Below are 26,771 nucleotides of genomic sequence, written 5' to 3'. Positions count from 1 at the left end.
CTATTGAACCGATTTTGAAAATTATTTCGAAGTCGCGTGCATCAGCTAGTATAGTATAATACATAATTTAAAATGTAGCAAGAAGCGTTGGTAGACCATCAAATTCCACAGGAGCGCCGCTGGGTTTTAGTGGGTATTCTGGTCGCCTCTCGGCCGGCGAGTCCCGCACACCTTCCTTGGCTGGCTGGCTGGCTGGCTGGCTGGCTGGCTGGCTGGCTGGCTGGCTGGCTGGCTGGCTGGCTGGCTGGCTGGCTGGCTGGCTGGCTGGCTGGCTGGCTGGCTGGCTGGCTGGCTGGTTGGCTGGCTGGCTGGCTGACTGGCCGGCTTCCGGGGGGATGCGTAAATGCATTTCCTGGCGATAAAAAAAGGGTCTCAGATAAGATCGTAGTCAAGAGTTAACTTTTCATCGAACAAAAAGTAAGATAAACTGGAAACATTCTGTTAATTATTATAATAAACAACGACACTTAATTTTCGTATTTTGCTTTGCATTTTAATAAGATAGTGTAATATTATAAGGTTATAATATTACTTTGTGATACCGCTATTATTTTTCATTATTTTATATAATAAAGTAATATTATCTCCTTTGTTCCATTCCTTTATTCTCTTGAAAAAGTATCTCTTGCTGCGACATTCCAATTATGATATTGCAATATTCTCACGGTTTTAAGCTCCCTTATTTACAAGCTTTCATTTAAAATTTATTTTATTTCACAATTTTTATATCGTAATTTATATTATACATGACATATATTATTAAATATTATACATACTTCCACTACTGAGTACGGATCTACCTTCAAAATAAGAATGGTTTAGGCCATAGACTAGTCTAACTCGCTGGCCAAGTGCTGGCCAAGACTTCACGTCAGACAGATTTCCTCACTATATGTTTTCCTTCATCATTAAAGCGAGTGATATTCAATTGCAGTTAAAATGCATATAACTTCGAAAAGCTAGATATGCGTGCCTGGGAATGAACCCCCGACCTCCCGAATAGAAGGCCTACATCTTAACCACAAGGCTATCATCGCTCCGAACTAAATGTATCGACATCTAAATGTTTCTCTAAAATGGTGAGAACTAGATTGAAATCCACGTGCGTACGTACCGACAAATACGTCATTCAAATACGTGCCGACTTTATTTTATACTTATATGGATTAATGGAAAGAATGACCTAGACCTTTGAGAAAAGTCTGCAAGCGGGTGAACTGAACCGAAAACTTTTTAAATTAATTTCCTCAAAAGGCAAAACAATTACTTCAAAAGAAAAATCCAGCGATGTCGGTACATTTTTTCATCATGGTAGTTTAAGCTTCAAGCCTCCTATTTAACAAAAGAGGACTTTCCTCCGCGGGAACTAATAGCCTCTTATAGCCTTATTACTTTCCTTTTTTATCTGTCGACGCTCCCAGCTTCGCAGCAATGTTTAGTTTCATAAAATTTTATCACGGCTATCACGAAATCACGGCGGAAATTCACGCCTTAGTTCTATCGCAGACGCCATTGTACAAACTAATGATATAAACGGAGCGTGAAAATTATCCCGCTTTTTCAGGGTTTTGTACCAAAATGGTAAAACAGGAAACCTAGTGCGACTTCGTCTGACCCTCAGTTCATCTGTCTGTTAGAACTTTGGCTAGTGATGGCTGGTTTGCCAACTTTTGTGGGTTTTAAAAATTTCGTGGCAGCTCTTTTATTTTCCGGAATAAGAAGTCGATCCGTTGCTCTGGCGCGGTGTGATTTAATAAGGGTGAACCAACAAACCAATAAACCAACATCTTTCACATTTATAACATAGGTTATTGGGTAGTGATTTCAAGACTTAATTGGCACAAGTTATCCTGTGAAATATAAGAATGATTTAACTATCTATTGAATAAAAATGTAAATCTAATAGATAAGTACAATCTTTTTTGCATAATGAAAGGGACATCAAGACCATTCATTTTAGTTTAGTTTAGAGATTGCATAGTTGGCCACAATGTTAATTACAAACTGACCAAATCAATGTAAGTTTTTTTAAGCTTAATTATCCGAAAAAGTAACATGACACAGTGCATGTGACAATCGGAAACCAGGCTGCTCGGTCGAGCGTTTAATGTGGGTTAATGCTTTGTTCAAGCCTTGCCAAATTAAGGTTTAAATCACGCTTTAAAGGTTACTTAATTATTATTTAGTATAAATGTTTTTTTAATTAAAAAAATCGGCAGTAAACAAGGTATGTCGACAGAAGAGCAAACTTAAAACTATAAAAATATAGCAGTTGTTATTTTTTGAATTTTCAAATTAATTGCAGTAGGTATCAAAAATTTATAGTTTGTAAATTAAAAACATGTTTAGTTTTTAAATATATCGGCACAAATTCATAACAGTAAACTATTCAGTTATATTAGTCCGTACAAAACGAGTTCTCACCCAAGATTTTAACGCTGTGTTAACTGTCATGTCAAAAGTACGGTTCACCTTTAAAATAAGGACTAAAATCTTAGGTAGATATTTTTGACATGACAGTTGACACATAAAGTTCAAATGGCGCGTGAGAACTTATTTTGTAGGCATTATACAGACGATTTAATTGGATCAAAACTTATATAAAAATTAAAATGAATAGCAAAGCTAACCGTAACCGCGTACACACATCTAATGTAGCATAATATGGTATATTTATTTACCAGTGCATTATGCTGATTGTGTGCCTCGGTTGTTATGGGGCCATTATGAAGCTACGTCAGAGTCCATTATACAGCGTGCAATGATAATAGAATGGGTTAGGCCCGTGGATTTAAATAATCGTATTTTTATGCAAAAGTACATTTCAAAATGAAAAATCCTTGAAATCTTTTACCTACCTTTTTTCGCGAAACATATCCATGCCTTAGAGACCACGTTCCGGAAAAGAAACGTAGAAAAACAATCATCCTGTAAAGCTAGTAAAAAAAAACTCGTGGATTCGATAACATCACCAAAGTTTAAGAAAAATATAGAGGAGACTCACCCAAAAAAACTAAGTAGAATAGCGTGCATATTTTCAGCCTATGTTCAGGAATGGATAAGTAAAGGCTGATAACGAATAAAAAAGATAAGTATCCATACTTTAACATGTAATACTCTTATTATAAATCCGAATTATGATTTTATGTCCCTAATGCTTCACGACTCAACTACCCAACCAATTTACCAGGGATGTATGATAATTTACATCGCGGAAAAACAAATAAAAAGCCTAAATCCACGCAGCAACCTTGAGAACTTTTTGATTTCCCTGATAGCTTTGTCATGTCAAGCCTTTAATTAGGTATTGTTCAACCGAAACAAATATTCATACCCTTATTCATTGATACCGAAAATGTATGATATCTAAATGATTTTGATTTCGAAATATATCGGTATACCAAATAATATTTACGGTAATTCAGTTCCTGCATAGATAAATATTGTTCAATGATTTTTTTAGTCAAAACTAATCAACGAAATCCGTAAATAGAATATTTTATTCCTGACCACATTTCTCATTTAGACTGACATTCGCAATGAAACTCTAAACCACTGTCATAATGAAGTTGGTGCTAGATTTTCAATGGAATAATTATGCAGTTCAGTTCGAGCGTGACAAATTAAATTCTGGAACTAACTTCCAGCTGTTGAAATGTGGAATTTAATGATTCGATAATTAGATACTTTTTGCTCTATTAAATTAATGTTTTCATATATACTATATTATGTCATACAATAAATATACTTTAACAATACATAAACATACATATACCTAAATCAGTACCTTTATTATAAATGTGAAAGTGTGTTTGTTGGTTTGTTGGTTTGTCCTTCAATCACGTCGCAACGATGCAACGGATTGACGTGATTTTTTGCATAGGTATAGATAAAGACTTGGAGAGTGACATAGGCTACTTTATATCCCGGAAAATCAAAGAGTTCCCACAGGATTTTTAAAAAACCTAATTCCACGCGGACGAAGTCGCTGGCATCAGCTAGTAATTAAATAACTTACCACTAAAAAATTACTTCGTACGCGTGGATTTAGGTTTTTTAAAATCCCGAGGAAACATTTTGATTTTCCGGGATAATTAGTAACCTATATCACTCTCCAGTCTCCAGGTCTTAAACTATACCCATGCAAAAAATCACGTCGATCAGTTGCTCCGTTGCGACGTGATTTAAGGACAAACCAACAAACCAATAAACAAACACACTTTCGCATTTATAATATGGGTAGTGATTTGTAGATATTTACACCGATTATCATCTATCGCTTATTAAATTCATGAAATCGGTCGTAGGTATCCGAGTTGATGCTAGTGCTAGTATCAAAACTTCGCTGCAGTATGATTTGTGTACAAAGTTGTTTGGGTTGTTAGAACTCGCCAACTACTGTCGTCGTCGACTTTTCATCCTACTCATGTTTTGATACTTTGTAGAGCAACGCCGATACTTTGCCAATTTCGTGTACTTTATCCGTCCCTATTGTAAAAAATCGATACAGATAGATGAATACTAGTGATAGCCTAGTGGATGTCCGCTTCCTATTCGGGAGTTTGAGGGTTCTTTTTGGAGTTATGTGCGTTTTAAGCAATGAAATGTCACTTGCTTCGGTGAAGGAAAACATAGTGAGAAACCTGCAAGCCTAAGAGTTACCCACAATGTTCTTAAAGGTGTGTGAAGTCTGCCAATGCGCACTGGGACAACGTGGCAGACTAAGCCCTTCACATTCTAAGAGGAAACACGTGCTCAGTAGTGGGCCGGCGATGAGTTGATCATGATGATGATATCCATACTAATCTGTCTGTCTGGTAGATTTTTACGGCTCATCCGATTAACTTATTATGACGAAAGGTGAGATGGTAATCGGGGCGGGTACGCCCCGCACACCCGCACGCCCCCCGTGCTTGCCAGGTGCTGCCAGCGCAGGTGTGCGGGGCGTCCACCTCATCATGCCCCGGTTGCCATCTACACCTGTCGCGTACTATACTTCCGAAAAGATAGCTTGCTTTCTTATGAGGCCCACATATTAAGAATCCCGTGGAAACTTATCATATCCTAATGTCTATCCTGGCTTCAAATCCTGTGCTACCTGCCGTCTGAACACCTAAATTAGTTTGTATCTGTTATTCGTCCGATTTAACTGTAGTTTATTGCGATGTTTGCACTGCAGTGCAGCGGCTAAGTTTAGCTGTACGTCAATATATTGCAAAAGCAGGTTTATTGCACGCCGAGGCTATGTTAATAGCCCAAAGGTAGTAATAATTGGAATGAAACTTTCATCTACTCCTAACATAAATTATCTCCTGGCATGAAACTATACTAGTTATCTCATGAAAATAAAATAAAACATGAGAATAATACCAACTCTGATTTCCGGAACATGATACTTTGTGTTCCGGAATACCAAAAAATTTATATGGTACTAGCTTAGGCTCGCGACTTCGTCCGCGTGGACTACACGAATTTCAAACCCCTATTTCATCACCTTAGGGGTTGAATTTTTAAAAATCCTTTCTTAGTGGATGCCTACGACATAATAGCATGCCAAATTTCAGCCCGATCCGTCCAGTGGTTTGAGCTGGGCGTTGATAGATCAGTCAGTCAGTCACCTTTTCCATTTATATATTAAGATTTTAAAAAACCTAAATCCCCACCGATGAAGACGCTGGCGCCATCATCTATACAAAGATAGCATGTATCCCGGACACGGATATAGGTTTCTTTTTATCCCAGAAAATCAAAGAGTTCCTAGGGAATTAAAGAAATTAAAACTAACGTGGACCAAGTCGCAAGCATTATCTTATTTACCTACTCAAGAAATTTTTGGAAAAATTCAAATGTAGCAAAGCAGTCGGTGTCTTTAAATTTTTTAATTATTAGGGGGGTAGGTACTTACTTGTTTTAAGTTACGTGAAATAAATAAATACATTACAAAAAATATGACTATTAATAAATTTTTATATAAGTTTTCATTAAGTAGGTATTAGTGTTCGGACATGTTATTATTATTATTATATTAAAAAACAAGTGCGAGTCAGGCTCGCGCAATGAGGGTTCCGTACTACAGACAGATAATTCAAAAACTATGATACATAAAAATAAATAAAAATCTGTTTTAGAATGCACAGGTGAAGACCTTTCATATGATACCCCACTTGATATAGTTATATATTACTTAGGAAATTAAAAATACTAATTATTAGTTCATGACCGCAATTTTTTTTGTGTGATATAACCACAAATTCACGGTTTTCAGATTTTTCCCCTAATACCAGCTATAAGACCCACATTACCTACCAAATTTCATGATTCTAGGTCAACGGGAAGTACCCTGTAGGTTTCTTGACAGACAGACAGACAGACAGACAGACAGACAACAAAGTGATCCTATAAGGGTCCCGTTTTTCCTTTTGAGGTACGGAACCCTAAAAATATTAAAAAATAAACATTTATATAGTATTACTAGCTTCTGCTCGCGGCTTCGCCCGCGTGGCCTACAGGAAACAAATGGCATTTTTTTTTGAAGCAAACATTATAACATCAGGACACGCACCCTAAACAGCACCGAATAACACATATAACCTTCCAACCCCCATTTCATCCCTTTGGGTGGGGATTTTCTCATAGTCGTTTCTTAGTTGACACCTAACCTCAAGAAAAAACCTACTTTCCAAATTTCAAGTTAATAATATCAATAAGTAATTAAAACTTTCCCGTACAAACTTTCATCCCCTATTTTACCACCATTATGGCCGAATTTTCCAAAAATCTTGAAACACGTATTTCTTCATTTGTGACCGAGAACCCAAATACCAATTTTCATGCAAATAACTTTAAAATGACGGACTTTCATACAAACTTCCACCCCCCATTTAACCCACTTAGAGGTAGAATTTCGAAAATTCCTTTCTTAGTGGATATCTACTCTTTACATAGAATAGACCCTCCAAATTTCATGTCTTTAGGACCAGCGGTTTAGGCTGTGCGTTGATATATATGTCAGTCAGTCAGTCAGTCAGGACTTTGAATTATATATATATAGATTATTAGGTACCAACTAATTAAGCTAGGTGGACAGACGACATCAAACGACTCGCTAGCGACTGGATTGAGGTGGCACAAGACCGCGTCTATCAGTTGGTAAGACGATGATGATGATGATAAAGCTTTGAGTTGACATAGTATAATAATTACACGTACGTAGCCGGCACTCGCCATAATGTAGACACTTGTTGGAAGTACGATCATGAAAAACTTCTTTCACTGAGTTTTTATTAACGTACGCTTCGTTTCAGTTCGCAATTAGTTGCGACCCAAATACGGAATTAGCGGCGGCAAAATATCTCGGCAGAATTTTTAAGTGTGTTTATGATAGTGCCTACCCACTATACATAATACATATTATAACATCAATGACTTATTTTTCAATTTTTTATGCGGTATCCCAAATAAACTTTGTGATGTTATAGTAGGTTGAATAATTTAGAGGTAATTGAATACCTACTGTCGATTACTAAAACTGACATAGGTACTTAATTAGTAGGTCCTTCAAAATAGTAGGTTGTAGATTTTTGCCCATGATTGATAATCCATAGCTACTTCCATACTAATATTATAAATACGAAAATGTGTGCCTGTCTATCTGTCTGCTTGCTTTTCACGGCCCAACAGTTTTAACCGATTTTGATGAAATTTGGTACAGAGTTAGCTTACATTTCAAAAATCCTTTCTTAGCGGACATCTACGTCAAAACTATCTGCATCCCAAATTTCAGCCCGATCCGTCCGAGTAGTTTGAGCTGTGCGTTGATAGATCAGTAAGTCAGTTAGTCAGCTTTTCCTTTTATAGTACTTGTATATTATTGTATTGTAGGATTTATTTCCTCACGGGAAAATCTAATATCATAGTATGAGAACAAATAGGAAATACACTCATTAATTAATGTAATCTTAAGTATGATTACTAAATTAGAGTGTTTCTACGATAGGATGCGGGCATGTTTAAACAATCTTTTGTCCCTTCAAACACAAGAGGAGAACTTATTTCAAGACAAAGCACCCTTACTGTTATCTGTGTTCGTACGTTTTCTGAGACCACAATTATCTCGGAAGCTCTCTCTGTTATTTATGGCTATAATCTGCAGAATTCATCTTCTATTTCATATTCAAGCGACTTAGCTAAACGTGATTAAGACTTGGTTAAATCTCCTCTATTAATTAGAAAATTTCAGACAACTTATTGTAATGAATTGTAAGAATTGAACTAAATGTATAGTACGCGACAGAACAAGGTGGCAATCGGGGTATGAGGCGGGGGACGCCCCGCACACTCACAAGTCACCCGCGCTCGCCCGCACCGGGCTAGCGCAGGGGCTGTGCGGGTGTGTGTAGACCTATTAATAAAAATTATAACTGTAAAAAATAGTAGTAAGAAATATTTTGTAACCCGTATTGATAAGTAATGTAGAAAAATAAATATCATTAATTCATTGTGTACTAGCCGAGGCCCGCAGCTATGTTTGCGTGGATTTTGATTTTTAAAATCCCGTGGTACTCTTTGATTTCCTGGGATAAAAAGTAGCCTGCCTATCTCCAGGTCTTTATGTATACCTATCCATGCAAAAATCACACCAATTCGTCACTCCGTTGCAGAGTGATTGAAGTACAAACTAACAAATCAACAAATAAACACACTTTCGCATTTATAATATTGGTAGGTAATGATTCGTCAAAGAAAACAAAGGGTTCCTGGAGATACTATAAACAAAACTTAATCTACATGGTTAAAGTTGCTGCTAAAACTTTGTACAAAGTAAACTCAAACTCAAACTCAAATTATTTATTCAGAATTGGTAAAATTTTATGCTTCCCGATTGTCAAAAATTTTTATTTGTGAGATGATATGACATAGTAGTGATAATTAATACGTACTTAAAACTAAAGCTACGAGGGTTCCAAACGCGCCCAGGTCTGAGAAGAGCCCACAACAAAATCAGCCGGGTATTCTTTTTACTATCACCAAAGCCGAATAAAACCACAATTTACAATACAATTTGGTATTTGCGTAGAAAGAGTCCTTGCCAAATTGTCACTTAATCTTGCCAATAAACTGGAATAAGTATCATCGAATTGTACAGATCACGTCCTCTCCACCAATTTAGCGGAGCGTGTGGGAATTGCGCGCAGTCGACGAAATTACACATTCGGTTATTTTCGCAATAAAATTATTTGCGAATTGTGAATATTATGTTATCGCACTTGTGGTTGCCGCCTTTTTCAATAGAAGTCACGTGATCTGTTGCGGGAAAGCCATCTTGCTAGATGGCCATCGCTACTAGATGGCATTAAACAGTCGCTTCAGTAGTGAGTCAACAGACATATCACCAATTTCGTCACTGGCAGTAAGCGAGACCGTGGCCGAGTCGTCAAGGCATCGGGCGCGAACCCAGAAGATGCAGGTTCGATTGCCGGTTACGCAATTTTTGATATGTATTTAAAATTATTTGAAATTTAATTGCTTAATTAAACGCACATCACTCCGAAAGGTTAGAGGTGCATGCCCGGGACCGAACCCCAGACCCCCCTAAATAGGAGTCCAACGTATCAACGTAGCCCCTAGTTGTATATTTATACGACTATTCCTTACAAAATACCTAATATCACAGGACTGTAATACGAAAGAAATCAGCAACACGATCTTATCCAATATCCCCCCAAACGTTTTCAGGGGATGTATTAGGGATGACTATCACCAATCTACTAAGTTAAGTAGGCCCAATTCTTTCAGTCCCTCATCAGCAGATTGCCCATGGAAGTCACGTCTTATTCAATAAACCTAAAATTAATACTACGGACGTGAGACGCGTCAGCAATTCCGACTTTTTCATAGTTTCACTTGGTCTAAGATCCGTTATTAGAAATATCTACCCTCATCTATTATTTAATCGTGACAGAGAATATAATATGGTTGATAATGTGTAGATAGATTGATACATCGCGAATAGGTTGCCTAGTTAAATCACGTGCGGTTGATGTTAAACAATAAAAACCGGTCAAGTGAGAATCAGGCTCGCGCAACGATGGTTCCGTACTACAGTCGTATCGTTTGACATTTTGCACGATGACTCAAAAACTATGATGCGTAAAAATAAATAAAAATCTGTTTTAGAATGCACAGGTGAAGACCTTTCATATGATACCCCACTTGATATACTTAGTTATCTTACTTCGAAAATTGAAAATACTAAGACCACAACATAATTTTTTTTTGTGTGATGTAACTACAAATTCACGGTTTTCAGATTTTCCCCGAATGTCTGCTATAAGACCTACCTACCTGCCAAATTTCATGATTCTAGGTCAACGGAAAGTACCCTGTAGGTTTCTTGACAGACAGACAGACAGACAGACATACAGCAAAGTGATCCTATAAGGGTTCCGTTTTTCCTTTTGAGGTACGGAACGGTTATTTATGAAAGTCTAAGGAGTTGAAAAATAAAGGTTGACTTGGGGTCATTGACCCCATGTCAATGTACATGGGGTATATATTCTTTCAGCTGATGCTCGACTTTCATAAATAACTAATCAATGAAGTTGACTCCGAATGGCCTAGAGGTCAACGAACATTGTGTAAGTCACAATGTTCGTTGACCTCTAGCGTCAGTTAGATGTTTTATTTGCAATTTATCGTGAACTTTTACAAAATATAGGAAATTTTTTCGCGTTTTTTTTTGGTATCATATCAGTAATCATCAGTACTATCACCTGTCTTCGTTGTTGCTAACGTTCTGGTTACACCCTGTATTTTCTCTATCACGATTAAATAACAGATGAGGGTAGATATTTCTAATACCGTATCTTATACCAACTGAAATGAAGATGGGTCGAGCCGCAAACTACGAGTAGGTACTTACCGAAGTTGCTGCTACTTTTAATCAATGTTATAGTCAGGGTTCCGTACCCGAAGGGTGCCAAATGAGACTCTATTACTAAGCCTCCGCTGTCCGTCAGTCTGTCTGTCCATCTGTCTGACGAACCGTAATAGCTAGAGAATTGAAATTTTCTGTCTATTGCCACTATAGTGACCGCCATATGTAAACTAAAATAAAATAAAAAGTAGGTACATAATCTTGTAAGATGGCAAATCCTTAATGTGAAAGTCCGACTCGTACTTGACTGTTTTTTTTGTTTACCATAGTTGTTACCAGTTGTTATGTTGTATATAGCCAAGTATAGCTGATGTATTCAGGCGATTTAAGTAACGGTACGTACATCATAAATTTATAATACCATAATTTAATATTCAGGTCTTTTGGAGGAATTCCCTGATGTGCATTTTACGAGCATATGACGCGAAATAATATAATGATGTTTTATTGTATAATACAAGTTATAAGCAGCGCTCGCGTATTTCTGTTGGACGGGAGCTTTTCTCTCCGCGGGCGTAATGGCGCATTCTCACTATGTCGTAACGGTTTTATCGTTGGACGATTATCATCTCTAGCTTTTCCCATATACATGTTATGTCGTCGAAATTTTATATCGTTGAATGACTATCGTATCTAAATGATCCAATTGGATGCCACCCCATTGGATTTGCCATCACGATCAGTGGTGACGTTTTTCGACTGTCGTGCTAGCCGTTCCTTGTCTCGACAATCTGTCGTCACTGCAAAAAGTCGTGGACGACAGTTAATCATACCGTCCTACATGTGAACACCTCCATTTAATACAAGCCATGACACTTTTGAGTAAAGCCACATGATGCGTTGAGATGGCGGTGCGGCGCATGAGCGGTACCACTGTGTCATCCTACATAGAAATCGCTGTACCATGCTACACGATGCGTAACGGGGTCGCGCGGCGTCTCAACGCAACGCAGCGTGTGGCCTTAGTCTCAGGATGAAATCTATAGAGCGCACTCTGACTTTGCTTAGACTTAAGACAGAGTTAAAACGAGACAGATTTATGTGAGAGATATACATCTGTCTCGTGTTAACTCTGTCTTAAGTCTAAGCAAAGTCAGAGCGCGCTCTATAGATTTCACACTGCACGACTATATTATGTCGTCACGACAGAGTGGGAACGCGCCCATACGAGCGCCGTCTTCTACGCAAGGACCCGTGTAATTAATTAAATGAAATGCTAGGGATTATTCTGTACGAGTTGCAGCGACGTGCTAAGCCAGGCCTTTTGTGAGGACGCTACAATTGCTTGTACGTGTGCTACTTTGTATGAGGAATACTTATCTTGCTACTAAGAAGAAAGCTTCAAATTATTAATTGGAATGTCTACAAAACTTTAAATACACAAAGCGTGTACGATTTGTAATGCGAGGAATTGTGGGAAGTACAGGTTCGGCACGCTACTGTAAGATCACGATTCGATACTCCTGCGAATCGCTAAGTCGACGTCTTCCTTTAGGTTGAGGTGTTCGTATTTTGTCATTCCGTCGAAATCGGTAACGTAGGTACCAGTAGCAAATTTTTATCCCGGAAAATCAAAGAGTTCCCACGAGATTTTTAAAAACCTAAATTCACGCGGATGAAGTCGCTGGCATCCTCTAGTTTCATATAAATCGGTTAACGGAGGGACTTTTAAGAATCCCAAGGAAACTATTTGATTTTCCGGGATAAAAAGTAGCCTATGTCCTTCCCCGGGATGTAAGCTAACTCTGCACCAAATTTAATCAAACTCAAATCAGTTCTTCAAACTTTAATCAAATCAGTTAAACTGTTGGGCCGTGAAACGCTAGCAGCCAGACAGACAGATAGACACACAGACACACTTTCGCATTTATAACATTAGTATAGATTAAGAAAAGCTTTGACTATTTTTTTTGAACTGGTAATTTATTTAAGATTTTATCTTGTTCAACAGTTTGCTATGAGTTATTTCCTTAAAATGTGACACGAATTTAACAAGAGTAGATAGAGCAGGTGTATACGAATACGAGCCAACTTGAATTCTCGCTGTAGGAGAATCTTTGAAAGTTTCTTCGAGACTCTGATCCCTGCTTTAAGTTGTAATCACTTCTATAACTTTTAACAATTTAACCACGTTGTATTTATGAGTTTAGTTTTTTGCAGGTATTTAACTATCATATTTTAATGTAGATAACGGGTACATACTTATAAGTTACTTACTTATAAGTATAAGTTCCCTTTAGATTACAACATGGGGTTATTCAAGGGGTGGACCAACAAATTCCTAAACGGCCAGCAACGCATCGGCGGTACCTCTGGTGCTCCAAATGTTCATGGGCGGCAGTAATCACTTAACATCAGGTGACCCGCCTGCTCATTTGCTCGCTATCTTTATTTAAAAAAAGGTCTATTTTTTTTTTAATTTTCTCTAGAATAGTCTTAGAAATCACGTCATGTATAAACTTAGTGTCTAATGTCTGGCAGGGGATTGCCATGATACAAATGTCTGGTAATGCGTGACGTGCATTGCAACCTACCCGAGGCCGAGGTGATGTGTTCAAGTGACCACTTAAGAGATACTTTTAATAGATAACGTGAAAAATTATCACGTCATCTTTTAAAATCTGATTGGTTGACTGAACACATCTCCTTTCCGCTCCGGTTAGATGACAACCAGGCCTAATAAAGTCCCTTATGTACAGTACAGTACGCGGCAGAAAGTAATGTACATCGACCTTTAGAAGGAGATAGCAGATTTGTGGAGCATTGTCTCTGTCGTTGAGACCGGCAAAACGTCATAAAGGTATGAGTGACAGAGAAAACCTCTACAAAGCCGAAATGTCATTCTAATGGCCGATGTACATTACTTTCTTGCGCATACTGTAAGTAAATAGGTGCCTCTATTAAAGCGTCAAATGACATCACTGAAATTTTTAGAGACACCGGCGCGGCGTAAGTTTCACGAAAAGCACGCTCGGGAACTATACGCCATTTTATTACAATAGATAACGTTTCAATGACGCCATTTGACGCTTTATAGCGGATCCTATTTGCAACAGTTGTCGTCACCAGTATTCTAGAAAACAAGAGCTTTAAGTTAGTGTCCGTAATTCTCTCACAACAATACCATAGACCGTGTTTCCGACAAAATAAAAAGTTTATTCATTGTTAGGCTGGTTTAAGCTCCGTCATTTTATTACAATAGATAACGTTTCAATGAAGCCATTTGACGCTTTATACCGGCTCCTATTTGCAACAGTTGTCATCACCAGTATTCTAGAAAACAAGAGCTTTAAGTTAGTGTCCGTAATTCTCTCATAACAATACCATAGACCGTGTTTCCGACAAAATAAAAAGTTTATTCATTGTTAAGCTGGTTTAAATGATGAAAATCAGGAAAGCTCTTGGCGGGAATTAAAAAGGCAGAGTCTAACTATTATCTCTCTGGATTCTTCACAAATGGAAAACATCGCGCAGCGTATTTACTGCTAACCATTTTACTTGGAACCTTAGTATTTCAAGCAGTATCGTTGTTCGTGAGACGGTTTAATCAGGAGCACGGATCTGGTGAAGCTGGTCGGTATATTCCGTGACTGCAAATGCTTCTTTGTTCGTATTACGCAGTGCACTGTATAGAATAAGCGTACATTCACGGGGAATTCATTGAAAACCACGCCTTAAGAACCAGCGGTTGGTTTTGGTGCGTCCAGCTGCTTGATATAATAAGTTGTTTATGTCGAAAATTTTAGCAAGAATTTATTTTTAAACAATCCTACTAAGTACCTATTAATCTTTACATAGTATAAAATAAAGTCGCTTCGGACTACGCAACGGATTTTAATGCGGTTTTCACCAATAGATAGAGTGATTCAAGAGGAAGGTTCATAGATATAGTTTAATTCTCAAAAAATTAGAGATCCCTAGAGAAATTGAAATAATGTGAATTAGGTCGGAAAAATCTCTCATTTGAGAGTTTCCGAGGCAATGACACCTCAATGACACCACATTAGTATCTACATTGCACCCATGCGAAGCCGGGGCGGGTCGCTAGTAATATTATAAGTTATTTTCCTCCCATTTTCTTGTTCAATTTTAGGTTGATTCGAGAGAGAGGGGTAGCATAGGATGTATTATGTCTATAGTTAAAGAGCTGGAGAGTAACATAGGGTGCTCTTAATGTCACAAAATAAAAGATTTTCGACGGGATTTAAAAAAACGCTGACAAAGTCACGGACATCAACTAAAGTGCGTGGCAGAAAATAATGTACATCGACCTTCAGAATGAGATTTCGGCTTTGTAGAGCGTTCTCTCTGTCACTCATACCTATGTGACTTCATGTCCGTCTCAACGATAGAGACAAATGTTCAACAAAAGCGCTATATTTTTCTAAAGATCGATGCACATTATTTTCTGCCGCGTACTGTAGGTACCTAATTGTATAATATGTGGTAGGTACTCAGTGGTACTTTTACCTATCGATCTGTGTGTAGGTAGGTACTAATATGCTTTTATCTCTATCGAAGCAATCATTCGGAACTAAAGGCGGCAACCAACGATCTCAGTATACCTAATACGTAACAGCTTTCAACACACTTGCATATTTTTTAGTATTGTTAGCGACATTTCCTTCTTTTTAAAAAAAAATATTATTATACTAGGTGATGCCCGCGACTTCGTCCACGTGGAATTAGATGTTTTAAAAAAAATCCCGTGGGATCTTTTTGATTTCACGGGATAAAAAGCCTATGTCACTCTCCAGGTCTTTATCTATACCCATGCAAAAAATCACGTCAATCCGTTGCACTGTTGCGACGTGATTGAAGGACAAACCAACAAACAAACACACTTTCGCATTTATAACAAGGCTACTGAAGGCTACTGATTTCTAATGTTAAAGCAAATAAAGTAAAAAAAAATGTAAGTAGGTACCTACTTAAAATATATCAATTGTCAGATTATTAATTATAAAAGTAGGTAGGTACTTACTTTAAATGGGACAATCTAATAGTTAATACTTAGGTATTTACTGATGCATTATACTTAACTTGCAAATGGTTTTCATAAGGTAGGGAATTCAATTAGTGTAATGGTATTACATTACTTTTATCGATGGCCTTTATCATAATCGAATTAAATTATTACTTTGAACTTAATAGAAGCTCTGACATTGCTTGCATGAACGTTTTATATTTTAACTATTCTTTTTTCTATATGCGTTGTATTATTATCTATTGCTGTAGACACAGACATATTATTAATTCACTATGTCCTTCGAATAATAATACGTACCTACCTTAAAAAATGTAAGGGCGAGGCCACAACACTATGGTGCGACATCGCATCGCTAAAAGAATGCCGCATCGCAATGCAATGCGTTGACGCAACGCAACATCGCTAACGGCATCGTTATACGTGAAAACTCTGACCATCAATTCCTAGTGAGCCATGGACCGCACTTCACGTATCCTTCTACTTGCGTTAAGACGCATCGAGAAGAACCCACACAGCACAGAATGGCACACAGAGAGGTGTGGACACCGACTGAACAGGAACACGTCGTCGCATCGCAAGTTTGTACGGTGCGGCACCGCATCGGAAATTTGCACAGTGCATTGTGCGACGTCGTGATTTTTACGATCCGACGGACGTCGCATTGCAGTGTTGTGGTCTCAGCCTAAATTAAGCTCAAAAACGGCACGACGACGTGTGGCGCAATCAATAGATAGGTACAGTATAGGAGGACGAGCTTATACGCGCAAAAACCGCTTACGTTCTCAATTGAGTACCTACCTAATCTTACACAACATACAGACATGAGGCATAACATACCTCTTTTGTTATAAATATGGTAATATGATTGCTAAAAGTAATAAAATTAATTGAAAAATCATCAAAGCCTGTCAGTAATGGGCCTATTGCCTCAAAATGAACATCGTGGAAAGTTCACAAGTTACACCTGAAATTCAACCGCCCAAAAGAAATAACTTTATACAATACAAAGGAGGAGGTTACAATACAATACAAAGAATAAAATACTTGATTGTTTTCCACTCGTTTTTGGGAATAAACCGGTTGTATTTGATTGGCTGTCAAAACTGTACTAAACGTTTCTGTCTCACTTACAATGCATTATTAGTTATTGCCCATATTACTGCGATTTTCATCATCGAGTTATTTAATGCGACTCAAATTTTGTATAAAAACACCACAGCCATAGAGTTTTTGCTATTAGCTATAAGCGCGCTTGCTCTGCAGCGAAAACCGCTGAAATTTTTTTTCGCAAATCTCCAATCTTTGGACGAAAAATTGAATATCAGTGATGATATCAAAATAACATCACCAATACGTCTTTATATTTATGGAATTATTGCAATCCTGTTATACAGCTTTCTTGAACAAGTGCTCTTTATTATTTATGCTACAGGAGAATACGGCTCTTTACGGTACTCTATGTACTCAGCATATTTGGGCATAGTGGTCCATGATGCTGAATTAATATTTTTCAGTATACTACTCATAATGGTTTTAAGGAGACTTCGTATTATAAAAACTCATGCTGCTAAAATATTTTCGTTAAAAATCGATAAAGATGGTAGTGAAGAAATAAATAAGCTGGAAGCCTTATCGAAGAAGGTGAACCTTGACGTGAGCTCTCTGCACAAAGCCTATGATTCTTTGTACAAATGTTCGTTGCAACTTAACTCTGTCATGACATTTCCGGTATGTATTTTTTTTGGTTCACTAATGATTGACAAAAAACGTATAACAAATTATCAGTTCACCAAAAACTTTTGAAAAACTAATTAAATCACAAACGTCGTATACCGCAAACATATCATTTTACAAAAGATCATTTGACAAATATTCTATTCACAAATGTTTTACTTTGCAAATTTGCTGAATGTTAAAATATCATTTAAAAATTTATTATTTCACCAAATAATTTGTTTTTCAAATTCGCGATTTTACAAAATAATAGATGATAAATTTATTATTTGATAAAATAACTAATTAACAAAAACACACAAAAAGTCTGTTTTGCATACATATGCAAACCCCTATGCAACGCATTACGCAGTAATAATATCATGGGGCTCCTTTTTTCTGGGTGGTAAAAAAAGAAATAACCCACGAAGGGGATGGCGTCTTACAGACCCCGCCATCCCCTTCTAACCTAACCGTTCCGAGTCGGAGTGCCCCAAGTCCCGAGCTCGCTTCGCTCGCTCTTGATGGTGGGAGCGGGGGGGGTGAGAGAGACCCCCCACCATAGTGGTGGTCTCTTCTCGTCGACCGGGGGCCGTCGACGGAGCCCCGCTTGGCGGGGCTCCTTTTTTCTGGGTGTTAAAAAAAGAAATAACCCACGAAGGGGATGGCGGGGTCTTACAGACCCCGCCATCCCCTTCTTACCTAACCGTTCCGAGTCGGAGTGCCCCAAGTCCCGAGCTCGCTTCGCTCGCTCTTGATGGTGGGAGCGGGGGGGATGAGAAAGACCCCCCATTATAGTAAGCGGTCTCTTCCGTCGGCCCGGTCGACATATAAATGATTATGTACAACAGAATTAACTACTTACATTATTTAACTGATGATTAATGATGAAATAATTTGACATTAGGTATATTTTATGTTAGGAATTTGTGAAAATAAAATTATTAGTCAGTTAAAGTTTAAAGATGATTAGAGCCCAGTATACATTTGGTCATATACAAAGCTGTGATAGCCTCCTTCTAATCGGAGGTCGGGGGTTCCATCCCGGGCACGCACCACTAACTATTCGGAGTTATATGTGCGTTTTAATTAATTAAATATCACTTGCTTAAACGGTGAAGGAAAACATCGTGAGGAAACCTGCATGCCTGAGAGTTCTCTATAATGTTCTCAAAAGTGTGTGAATTCTACCAATCCGCACAGGGCCAGCATGGTAGACTATGGCCAAAACCCTTCTAACTCTGAGAGGAGACCCGTGTTCTGTAGTGAGCTGGCGATGGGTTGATCATGATGATGATGATACATTTGGTACAACGCCTTTGGCCAATGCTGCGTTTGGCTAGAACTAATGTGGTTGACTAGCCGACTTTTGTGGGTCATATACATCAAAGGATCTTGGTGCAGTTCGCAAACAGCTTCACAAGTTAGCCGGCACCCGTTAACACATTGAATCATTAAAGTATTGACAAACCATGGATTAACTATTTTAATTGGTCCTTACACAGATAATAATAATGCTAGTAGCGGCGGGATGGTCAACGATATTGATCTTGAAGAATTTAATTTCTGTCCTACAAACTCAACAGGACCAAAGTGTAAGTTGCATCAGTCCACACCCCACAGGTTAAGCCCCTAATAATTAAATAAACAACTGTCTTAGATGTACGATGCTCCTAAATCTATTCAGGGTGGGTTGGCAATGTTTTAAACAAATGAAAAAAAAGTTTGCAAAATGTTTTAATCATTGACTTATATATTTCTTCGTATGGACAGGGCTATTGAACAAACAAAATGGCACCGAGTCAGTGGTGTTTTAGCACCAATGCAACCTCAGTGACGTCTGGATTTAAAACGGATCGTTCATTAATATCTAAGAGATGGCGCTGATTTATTTGGTTCCAAAACCGTGAAAAATTTTGTTCGTTTGACCATAACTTGTCATTTATATCGATGGTTTTAATCCTTTTTAATAAAAAATGTTTTAACTATAACCCTGGCCTGGTTGCTATACAGCTTTCAGTTAAGTGCTTTTATTATTGTCTGCAATCTGAATCGTTACATGCCAGATGTCAATATTAAGTAGGTATCTTGTCTTGGGATTTGAAAATTTTCGCAAAAATATTAAATCTATTATTGTAGTCCATGCCCATAACAGCTCGAACTTCATCTCTCGTAGCACCGAAGTCCCGTTACGACCACGACCCGTGCAATTGGGTTGAAGTATCGAAAAATAAAAACATCAAATTAATCGTGGTATGTACCCGTTATCTACATCAAAATATGTCGTTGAACCACGGAATCATTAGTTTTTCTGTTTTGGGCTTTGGCAGATCATAGCAAGTGAAACTTTTTCACGAAAGCAAATCATGAAAGCAAAGAAACATTTGGATAGATGTAATCTAACGTGTAAACGAACTGAAAATATTTTATGAACATCATTTCTATTTTTTCAGGCAGTAAAAGTAGTCATTATGATTGGCATTGGACGTAGTTTGAAGTACATAGCGCTATTGATGCTTCCTTGTTACTTCTCCAATGTAACCAAGACTCAGGTTGACATAATACTCACACTAGTTCATGATGTTTTGAACAATAATCAACTAGGTAAGCCTGAATAACTTGCATTTTTAGGGTTCCGTACCTCAAAAGGAAAAACGGAACCCTTATAGGATCACATCACATTGTTGTCTGTCTGGCTGTCTGTCTGTCAAGAAACCTACAGGGTACTTTCCGTTGACCTAGAATCATGAAATTTGGCAGGTAGGTAGATCTTGTAGCTACATTCGGGGGAAAATCTGAAAAACGTGAATTTGTGGTTACATCACACAAAAAAAATTAAATTGTGGGCATGAACTAATTAAGCGTTCCGGTACGATGCCGTGTAGAAACCAAAGGGGTATGGGTTTAATAAAAACTGCCATACCCCTTCCTGGTTAGCCCGCTATCATCTTAAACTGCATCATCACTTACCACCAGGTGAGATTGCAGTCAAGGGCTAACTTGTATCTGAATAAAAAAATAAAAAAAAATAGTATTTTCTATTTTCGAAGTAAGATAACTATATCAAGTGGGGTATCATAGGAAAGGTCTTCACCTGTGCATTCTAAAACAGATTTTTATTTATTTTTATGTATCATAGTTTTTGAATTATCGTGCCAAATGTCGAAAAAATACGACTGTAGTACGGAACCCTCGTTGCGCGAGCCTGACTCGCACTTGACCGGTTTTTTGTTTATGACTAGCTTATTCCCGCGATGTAAAATGTTCGTGATATACGTGACACGGCTCGTGCCCGCCACGTTTTAGCTTAAATCATCCCTTTACCCACTTAGGGGTGGAATTTAAAAAAAATATTTTTTAGTGGAGTGTCTCTTTACAAAGAAGACACCCTCCAAATTTCATGTCGCTAGGACCACCGGTTTAGGCTGTGCGTTGATATATAAGTCATGCAGTAAGTCAGGACTTTGAATTATACAAATAGGTACAGACTAGCTTGCCCGCGATTTCGTCCGCGTGGACTACACAAATTTTGAACCCCTATTTTACCCCCTTAGGGATTGAACTTTCAAAAATTCTTTCTTAGCGGATGCCAACATCATAATAGCTATCTGCATGCCAAATTTCAGCCCGATCCGTCCAGTAGTTTGAGCTGTGCAATGATAGATCAGTCAGTCAGTCAGCCAGTCATCTTTTCATTGTATATATTCAGATTATTAAATTTATGCGGGATTTTTAAAACCTATATCCACGCTAATGAAGTCTCGGGCATCATCTAGTTAGTAATATTTCACGAAAATTCCTTATTTTTCATTGCAGATAAAATAGAGCGGCGTAAATTGAAGGCTTTTAGCCAGCTGTGCCGAGACAACGCTTTCGAATACGAACTGTGGGGGATCGCGCGCCTTGACATGTCCCTTCCGCTCAGCTACACGAGCCTTTGCACCACTTATCTCATCATTTTTATTCAGTTCTCCAAATTCATAAGCTGAATTATTGTTAAAGTAAAGTTTTAAATACGAGGCTCTAATGTTGTTTTACTTTGTAGTTCCTAAAGGAGATCGAAACGCTTCTATATATGCCTGGGCCCTAATCATAATAAGATGAAAGTAGCACCATTTAAAAGCTAACATTCAAGTAATCTATAATTGAAAATTTGGCAAGATTTGGCCATAGGTAGCATTCTTTTTTTTAAGAATCCAATTTTGAACATCCTCCGGTTTTTGGCGATAACAATTCAAAAATGATTTTTGTAGTTAATTGAAATAGGACGGCAAGCTACCTCTAAGCATTAATAATGAGATGGCAACCATTTAAATAATTAAAAGCTAAAAACACAATTGAAATCAGAATATTATATTCCTAATGAACTTAAAAAGGAACATCTCTTTGTAAGGAACATCTCCTCAAAGCTAAATTTCAATTTAGATAGCCAGCCATTATTATGATTTCCAATTCATTTAATTGAAATCTTAATTACTTGGAAATAAATTTTACGATGAAGGGGATCAGAGATAATAAATTCTTGTGTAAGTAGCTATATCTGGTAGACTTAATCCTTTTACATTTAGGACGTTTTCCTATATTGTTATGAGTATACGTATCATCGAATGCCATTTATTATCCCAAAAAAAACTTATTGTGGCTAATTCTGTTGTAAGCAATCTCTAAACTGAACTAAATTGACTAATTCAAGTGCTAGCCTTTTCCACTGGGAGCGTTGTGAAAGGGATAGCAATACATTTAGATCTATCATTTTAGCTAGAGAGCGGGGCGGAGCGGAGACATGTATTTTCGACCAATCAGATTAATCGAAGATGATGTAATAAAATTATCACAATATATTCTAATGGTCTATTATATTTTAGTACCTACCGAGTACCGACCCGCACACCCGCACAGCCCCTGCGCTAACCCGGTGCGGGTGAACGCAGGCGCTGTGCGGGTGTGCGGGGCGTCCCTCCGCCTCTTATATTGGTCCGCTTCAGTGAAAACCCTTGGAGAGGAATATAGGTTCTTACATCGATGTTACGAGTACTTAATCTGGTTGAAACTTTCTAATCATTACAGAATACTCACGAAGGTTTATGCGCAAAATTAGGTCCTTATTCAACATTTCAATACTGTTTTTCTTGTAGGCGTCTTTTGGTACCTATTTTGATTCACTGCTTCGCATGACAGCAAATTGTGCGAGTGGTACACAACAAGACGTGAGAGCGCAATATTTCACAGCCATAAGCCATGATTTATCCTCGTGACAAATTTTATTATTCTCATTACAATATCTTATGTTGCTAGCGCGAATTTTGGTGGAAATGTGGAAATATACAGTACAGTCGTACAGGCGTCCTACGCCTTCATAATATTATTATTGTCAAAAAATATTATGATAGTTATGTATTTTTGTATACTTCTGTCTATACAGGGTGTAACCAGAACGTGTGAAGTGGGCGTCTGTTGTCGACAAAATAAATCCAAATTTTCGTTTAAACAATAACATTTTTTCCGTTTTATTTATACAAAAAGCAGAAGTTTTATTATAACGGATTTCAATAATAAGTAGGTAAAGAGAAATACATTTTCTTTTGATGTTAGGCAAATAAACGTAAACCCCAGTGGCCCTTCTTTTATTAAGGCATCAATATTTCATAGGGAAATATTGCCTTCTAGATAATGTTTTGCGAGGTCGGCATTGTAAATCATAATCTATATTATTATTATGTACGAATGTAAGAAACTAAAAGCTTTTCAAGTTCACTTAATTGTATCTACCTACCATCATCATTATCAACAGATAACCACCACTGAGCATGGTTCTCTTGTAGGGCCACGCCACGGTCTTGCGCCTGAATCCACCAGTTCCCAGCGACTCGTTTGATGTCCACCCGTCCACTCAGTGGGGAAGGAGTCTTCCAACGCAGCGCTTTCTGGTACCTACCTATAGTTTAAATAAAAATAAAAATTATTTTACACTAGTTATGGGATTTTTAAATAAAACTTAAAATACTAGACATTAAAATAAAATTAAATAATAATTTAAATTTAGTACGATTACTTATTTTGGTGAAGAACCCTTTTCAGGTCAAGGCCTCCTCCAGAGAAACCCACTTTACCCTATCTTTGGCTTTAAGCATCCAGTTTGATCCCGCCACTTTTTTGATATCGTCGTCCCAACGGTAATGCGGCCTTCCTCTACCGCGTGTGCCTTTTGGTCCTGGCCAGCTCGTTATTATCACTGTCACTCACTGTATTTGACAGTGAGAATAACACCTATAGTTTACCTATAAATAAATAAATAAACATTATTTGCAAGAACGTTGGTACAAAAAAGATGGAAGTATACAATATAAAGAGCCCTTAAGGCAGCTCAGTTCGGTGCTTTCTTCATACAAACGAAGGAGGGAAAATACAACAATATTCGATATTGAACGCACAAAACTAAGAATTATATCGATTTATCTCGTCATTATCTAGGTTCAATGATATCTAAAACATTGAAAAAAATATTGATTTAAAAGTTACGAGCCTCAAAAGATTCCTATTTTAACACTAAATTTATGTCAACTTTGGGCGTAAATAAATAAGATTAGGGATATGAAAATTCTAAAACAATTTATCATTACACGTAGTTTATTTATTCATTAGTTGAAATAACTTTACTTTGCAAACATAAATTCAGTAGTTTTTTCTCAAAAATACTTTTCCCAAACTACTGTTCAACCCTTTTCAAGCGCTAGATTTCGGCTAAAATAATCATGCCTCTCACCCCAAAACATTAGACACCATGCGGGTGGCGGAGGGAAGGGCCAGCCCAGCGGCGCGCGGCTGCGCGTGTAATATTGTGGTTTCTATGACGACGAGTGTTGTTTTCAAAAATAAAAGTCGTAATTATTTCATAAAAGTACTTGATTATTTATTAATAAATTAATTAGCTTCTTATAATTCAGTGGCTATGCAAATGTGTAGAAAATTGAGCAGAGTCTAAGTGTTATCCTTCAAATACTTATTGCATTTTGTACATTGACCTCTGGAATTTGAACTTTGGACACCAATTTTATTCATTGGTTTATTGACCTGACTTTGTTGTTGAGGTCCTAGTAGGGATATCTACTCGTGTGGTCCTAGTACAATAGGTAAGTAACTTTGTTTAGTTATTTATTTTATCAAATTTTAAACCGGCCAAGTGCGAGTCGCTCGCGCACCAAGGGTTCCGTACTCAGGTATTTTTTGACATTTTGCTCCATAAATCAAAAACTATTATGCATAAAAATAAATAAAAAATGTGTTTTAGAATACACAAGTAAAGCCCTTTCATATAATACCCCACTTGGTATACTTATCATACATTGAAAATTGAAAATACTAATTATTTTTTCATTAACAAACTTTAAATTTTTTTGTATGTTGTAATCACAAACAAATCTACGGTTTTCGGATTTATTCCTTTACTTGTGCTCTAAGACCTACGTACCTACTAAATTTCATGATTCTGGGTCAACGGGAAGTACCCTATAGGTTTGTGTGACAGATACGACACAGACGGAGAGACGGACAGACAGACAGACAACGAAGTGATACTAAGGGTCCCTTTTTTCCTTATAAAGTACGGAACCCTAAAAAGGTACCTGTATATGTATAATAATATAGGTAGGTAGGTACCTACCTGGTGGTATTTCTTTGTATTTTTAGGGTTCCGTACCTCAGAAGGAAAAAACGGAATCCTCTGTCTGTCTGTCTGTCCGTCCGTCTGTCCGTCCGTCCGTCAGTCTGTCCATCCGTCGGTCCGTCTGTCGGTACGTCTGTCCGTCTGTTCGTCTGTCCGTCTGTCCATCTGTCCATCTGTCCGTCTGTCTGTCTGTCGGTAGGTAGGTAGGTACCTACCTGGTGGTATTTCTTTGTACTTTTAGGGTTCCGTACCTCAGAAGGAAAAAATGGAACCCTATGTCTGTCTGTCCTTCCATCCGTCCGTCCCTCGGTGCGTCTGTCGGTCCGTCTGTCCGTCCGTCCGTCTGTCCGTCCGTCCGTCCGACCGTCTGTCCGTCCGTCCGTCCGTCCGTCTGTCCGTCCGTCCGTCCGTGCGTCTGTCGGTCCGTTCGTCGGTCCGTCTGCCCGTCCGTCTGTCCGTCTGTCTGTCTGTCCGTCTATCTGTCTGTCTGTCTGCCTGTCCATCTTACAAATAAAGTACGCAACGCTTCGTACAAATAGTACTTTTATTTATTTATTCAGCTACAAGTTAGCCCTTGACTGCAATCTCACCTGGTGGTAAGTGACGATACAGTCTTGCTTACGGCTATTTCGGATCGGAAATTCTTGGATTCAGATTAAATGCAGTGCAAAAAGAGAAATCATTAGGATTCCGTACCTCAAAAGGAAAAAGGAACCCTTATAGGATCAGTTTGTTGTCTGTCTGTCTGTCCGTCTTACAAATAAAGTACGCAACGCTTAGTACAAATAGTACTTTTTTATTTATTTATTCAGCTACAAGTTAGCCCTTGACTGCAATCTCACCTGGTGGGTAGTTACGATACAGTCTTGATTACGGCTATTTCGGATCGGAAATTCTTGGATTCAGATTAAATGCAGTGCAAAAAGAGAGATCATTAGGATTCCGTACCTCAAAAGGAAAAAGGAACCCTTATAGGATCAGTTTGTTGGCTGTCTGTCTGTCCGTCTTACAAATAAAGTACGCAACGCTTAGTACAAATAGTATTTTTTTATTTATTTATTCAGCTACAAGTTAGCCCTTGACTGCAATCTCACCTGGTGGTAAGTGACGATACAGTCTTGCTTACGGCTATTTCGGATCGGGAATTCTTGGATTCAGATTAAATGCAGTGCAAAAAGAGAGATCATTAGGATTCCGTACCTCAAAAGGAAAAAGGAACCCTTATAGGATCAGTTTGTTGTCTGTCTGTCTGTCTATCTGCCAGTCTGTCAGTGTGTCTGTCAAGAAACCTGTAGGGTACTTCCCATTGACCTAGAATGATAAAATTTGGCACGTAGGTAGATCTTATAACACACGTAAGGGGAAAAATCTGAAAACAATGAATTTGTGGTTACATCACAAAAAATAAATATAAATGTGTTCATTAACAAATAGTTAGTATTTTCAACTTTCAAGTAAGATTAGTAAAC

At 37.9% G+C, this 26,771-nt stretch overlaps 2 protein-coding genes across 2 annotated transcripts in view; both read left to right on the top strand.

Annotated features, from left to right (window-relative positions):
* RpL15 (ribosomal protein L15) overlaps nt 1–26,771 on the top strand; it is a 410,749-nt gene that overhangs the window by 190,462 nt on the left and 193,516 nt on the right. The window lies entirely within an intron of this gene.
* On the top strand, nt 16,380–21,628 carry LOC117986089 (uncharacterized). Its single transcript, XM_034972910.2, has 5 exons — nt 16,380–16,504; nt 17,465–17,654; nt 19,145–19,234; nt 20,093–20,243; nt 21,456–21,628. Exons 1-5 carry the CDS (start codon nt 16,380–16,382, stop codon nt 21,626–21,628), a joined length of 729 nt encoding a protein of 242 aa, XP_034828801.2.

The sequence above is a fragment of the Maniola hyperantus genome, chromosome 10, assembly GCF_902806685.2.
Source record: "Maniola hyperantus chromosome 10, iAphHyp1.2, whole genome shotgun sequence".
Lineage (NCBI taxonomy): Eukaryota > Metazoa > Arthropoda > Insecta > Lepidoptera > Nymphalidae > Maniola > Maniola hyperantus.
Note: the sequence above shows the minus strand (reverse complement) of the source record. Positions and strands in the feature narration are given on the sequence as shown.

Excerpts from the sequence above, each read along its gene's own strand:
- LOC117986089 (XM_034972910.2), top strand. The coding sequence starts at position 16,380 with ATGGACCGCACTTCACGTATCCTTCTACTTGCGTTAAGACGCATCGAG. Across the intron at positions 16,505-17,464 it reads AACACGTCGTCGCATCGCAA|GAGACTTCGTATTATAAAAA; the intron begins GTTTGTACGGTG and ends AATGGTTTTAAG. Across the intron at positions 19,235-20,092 it reads AAACTCAACAGGACCAAAGT|GCAGTAAAAGTAGTCATTAT; the intron begins GTAAGTTGCATC and ends CTATTTTTTCAG.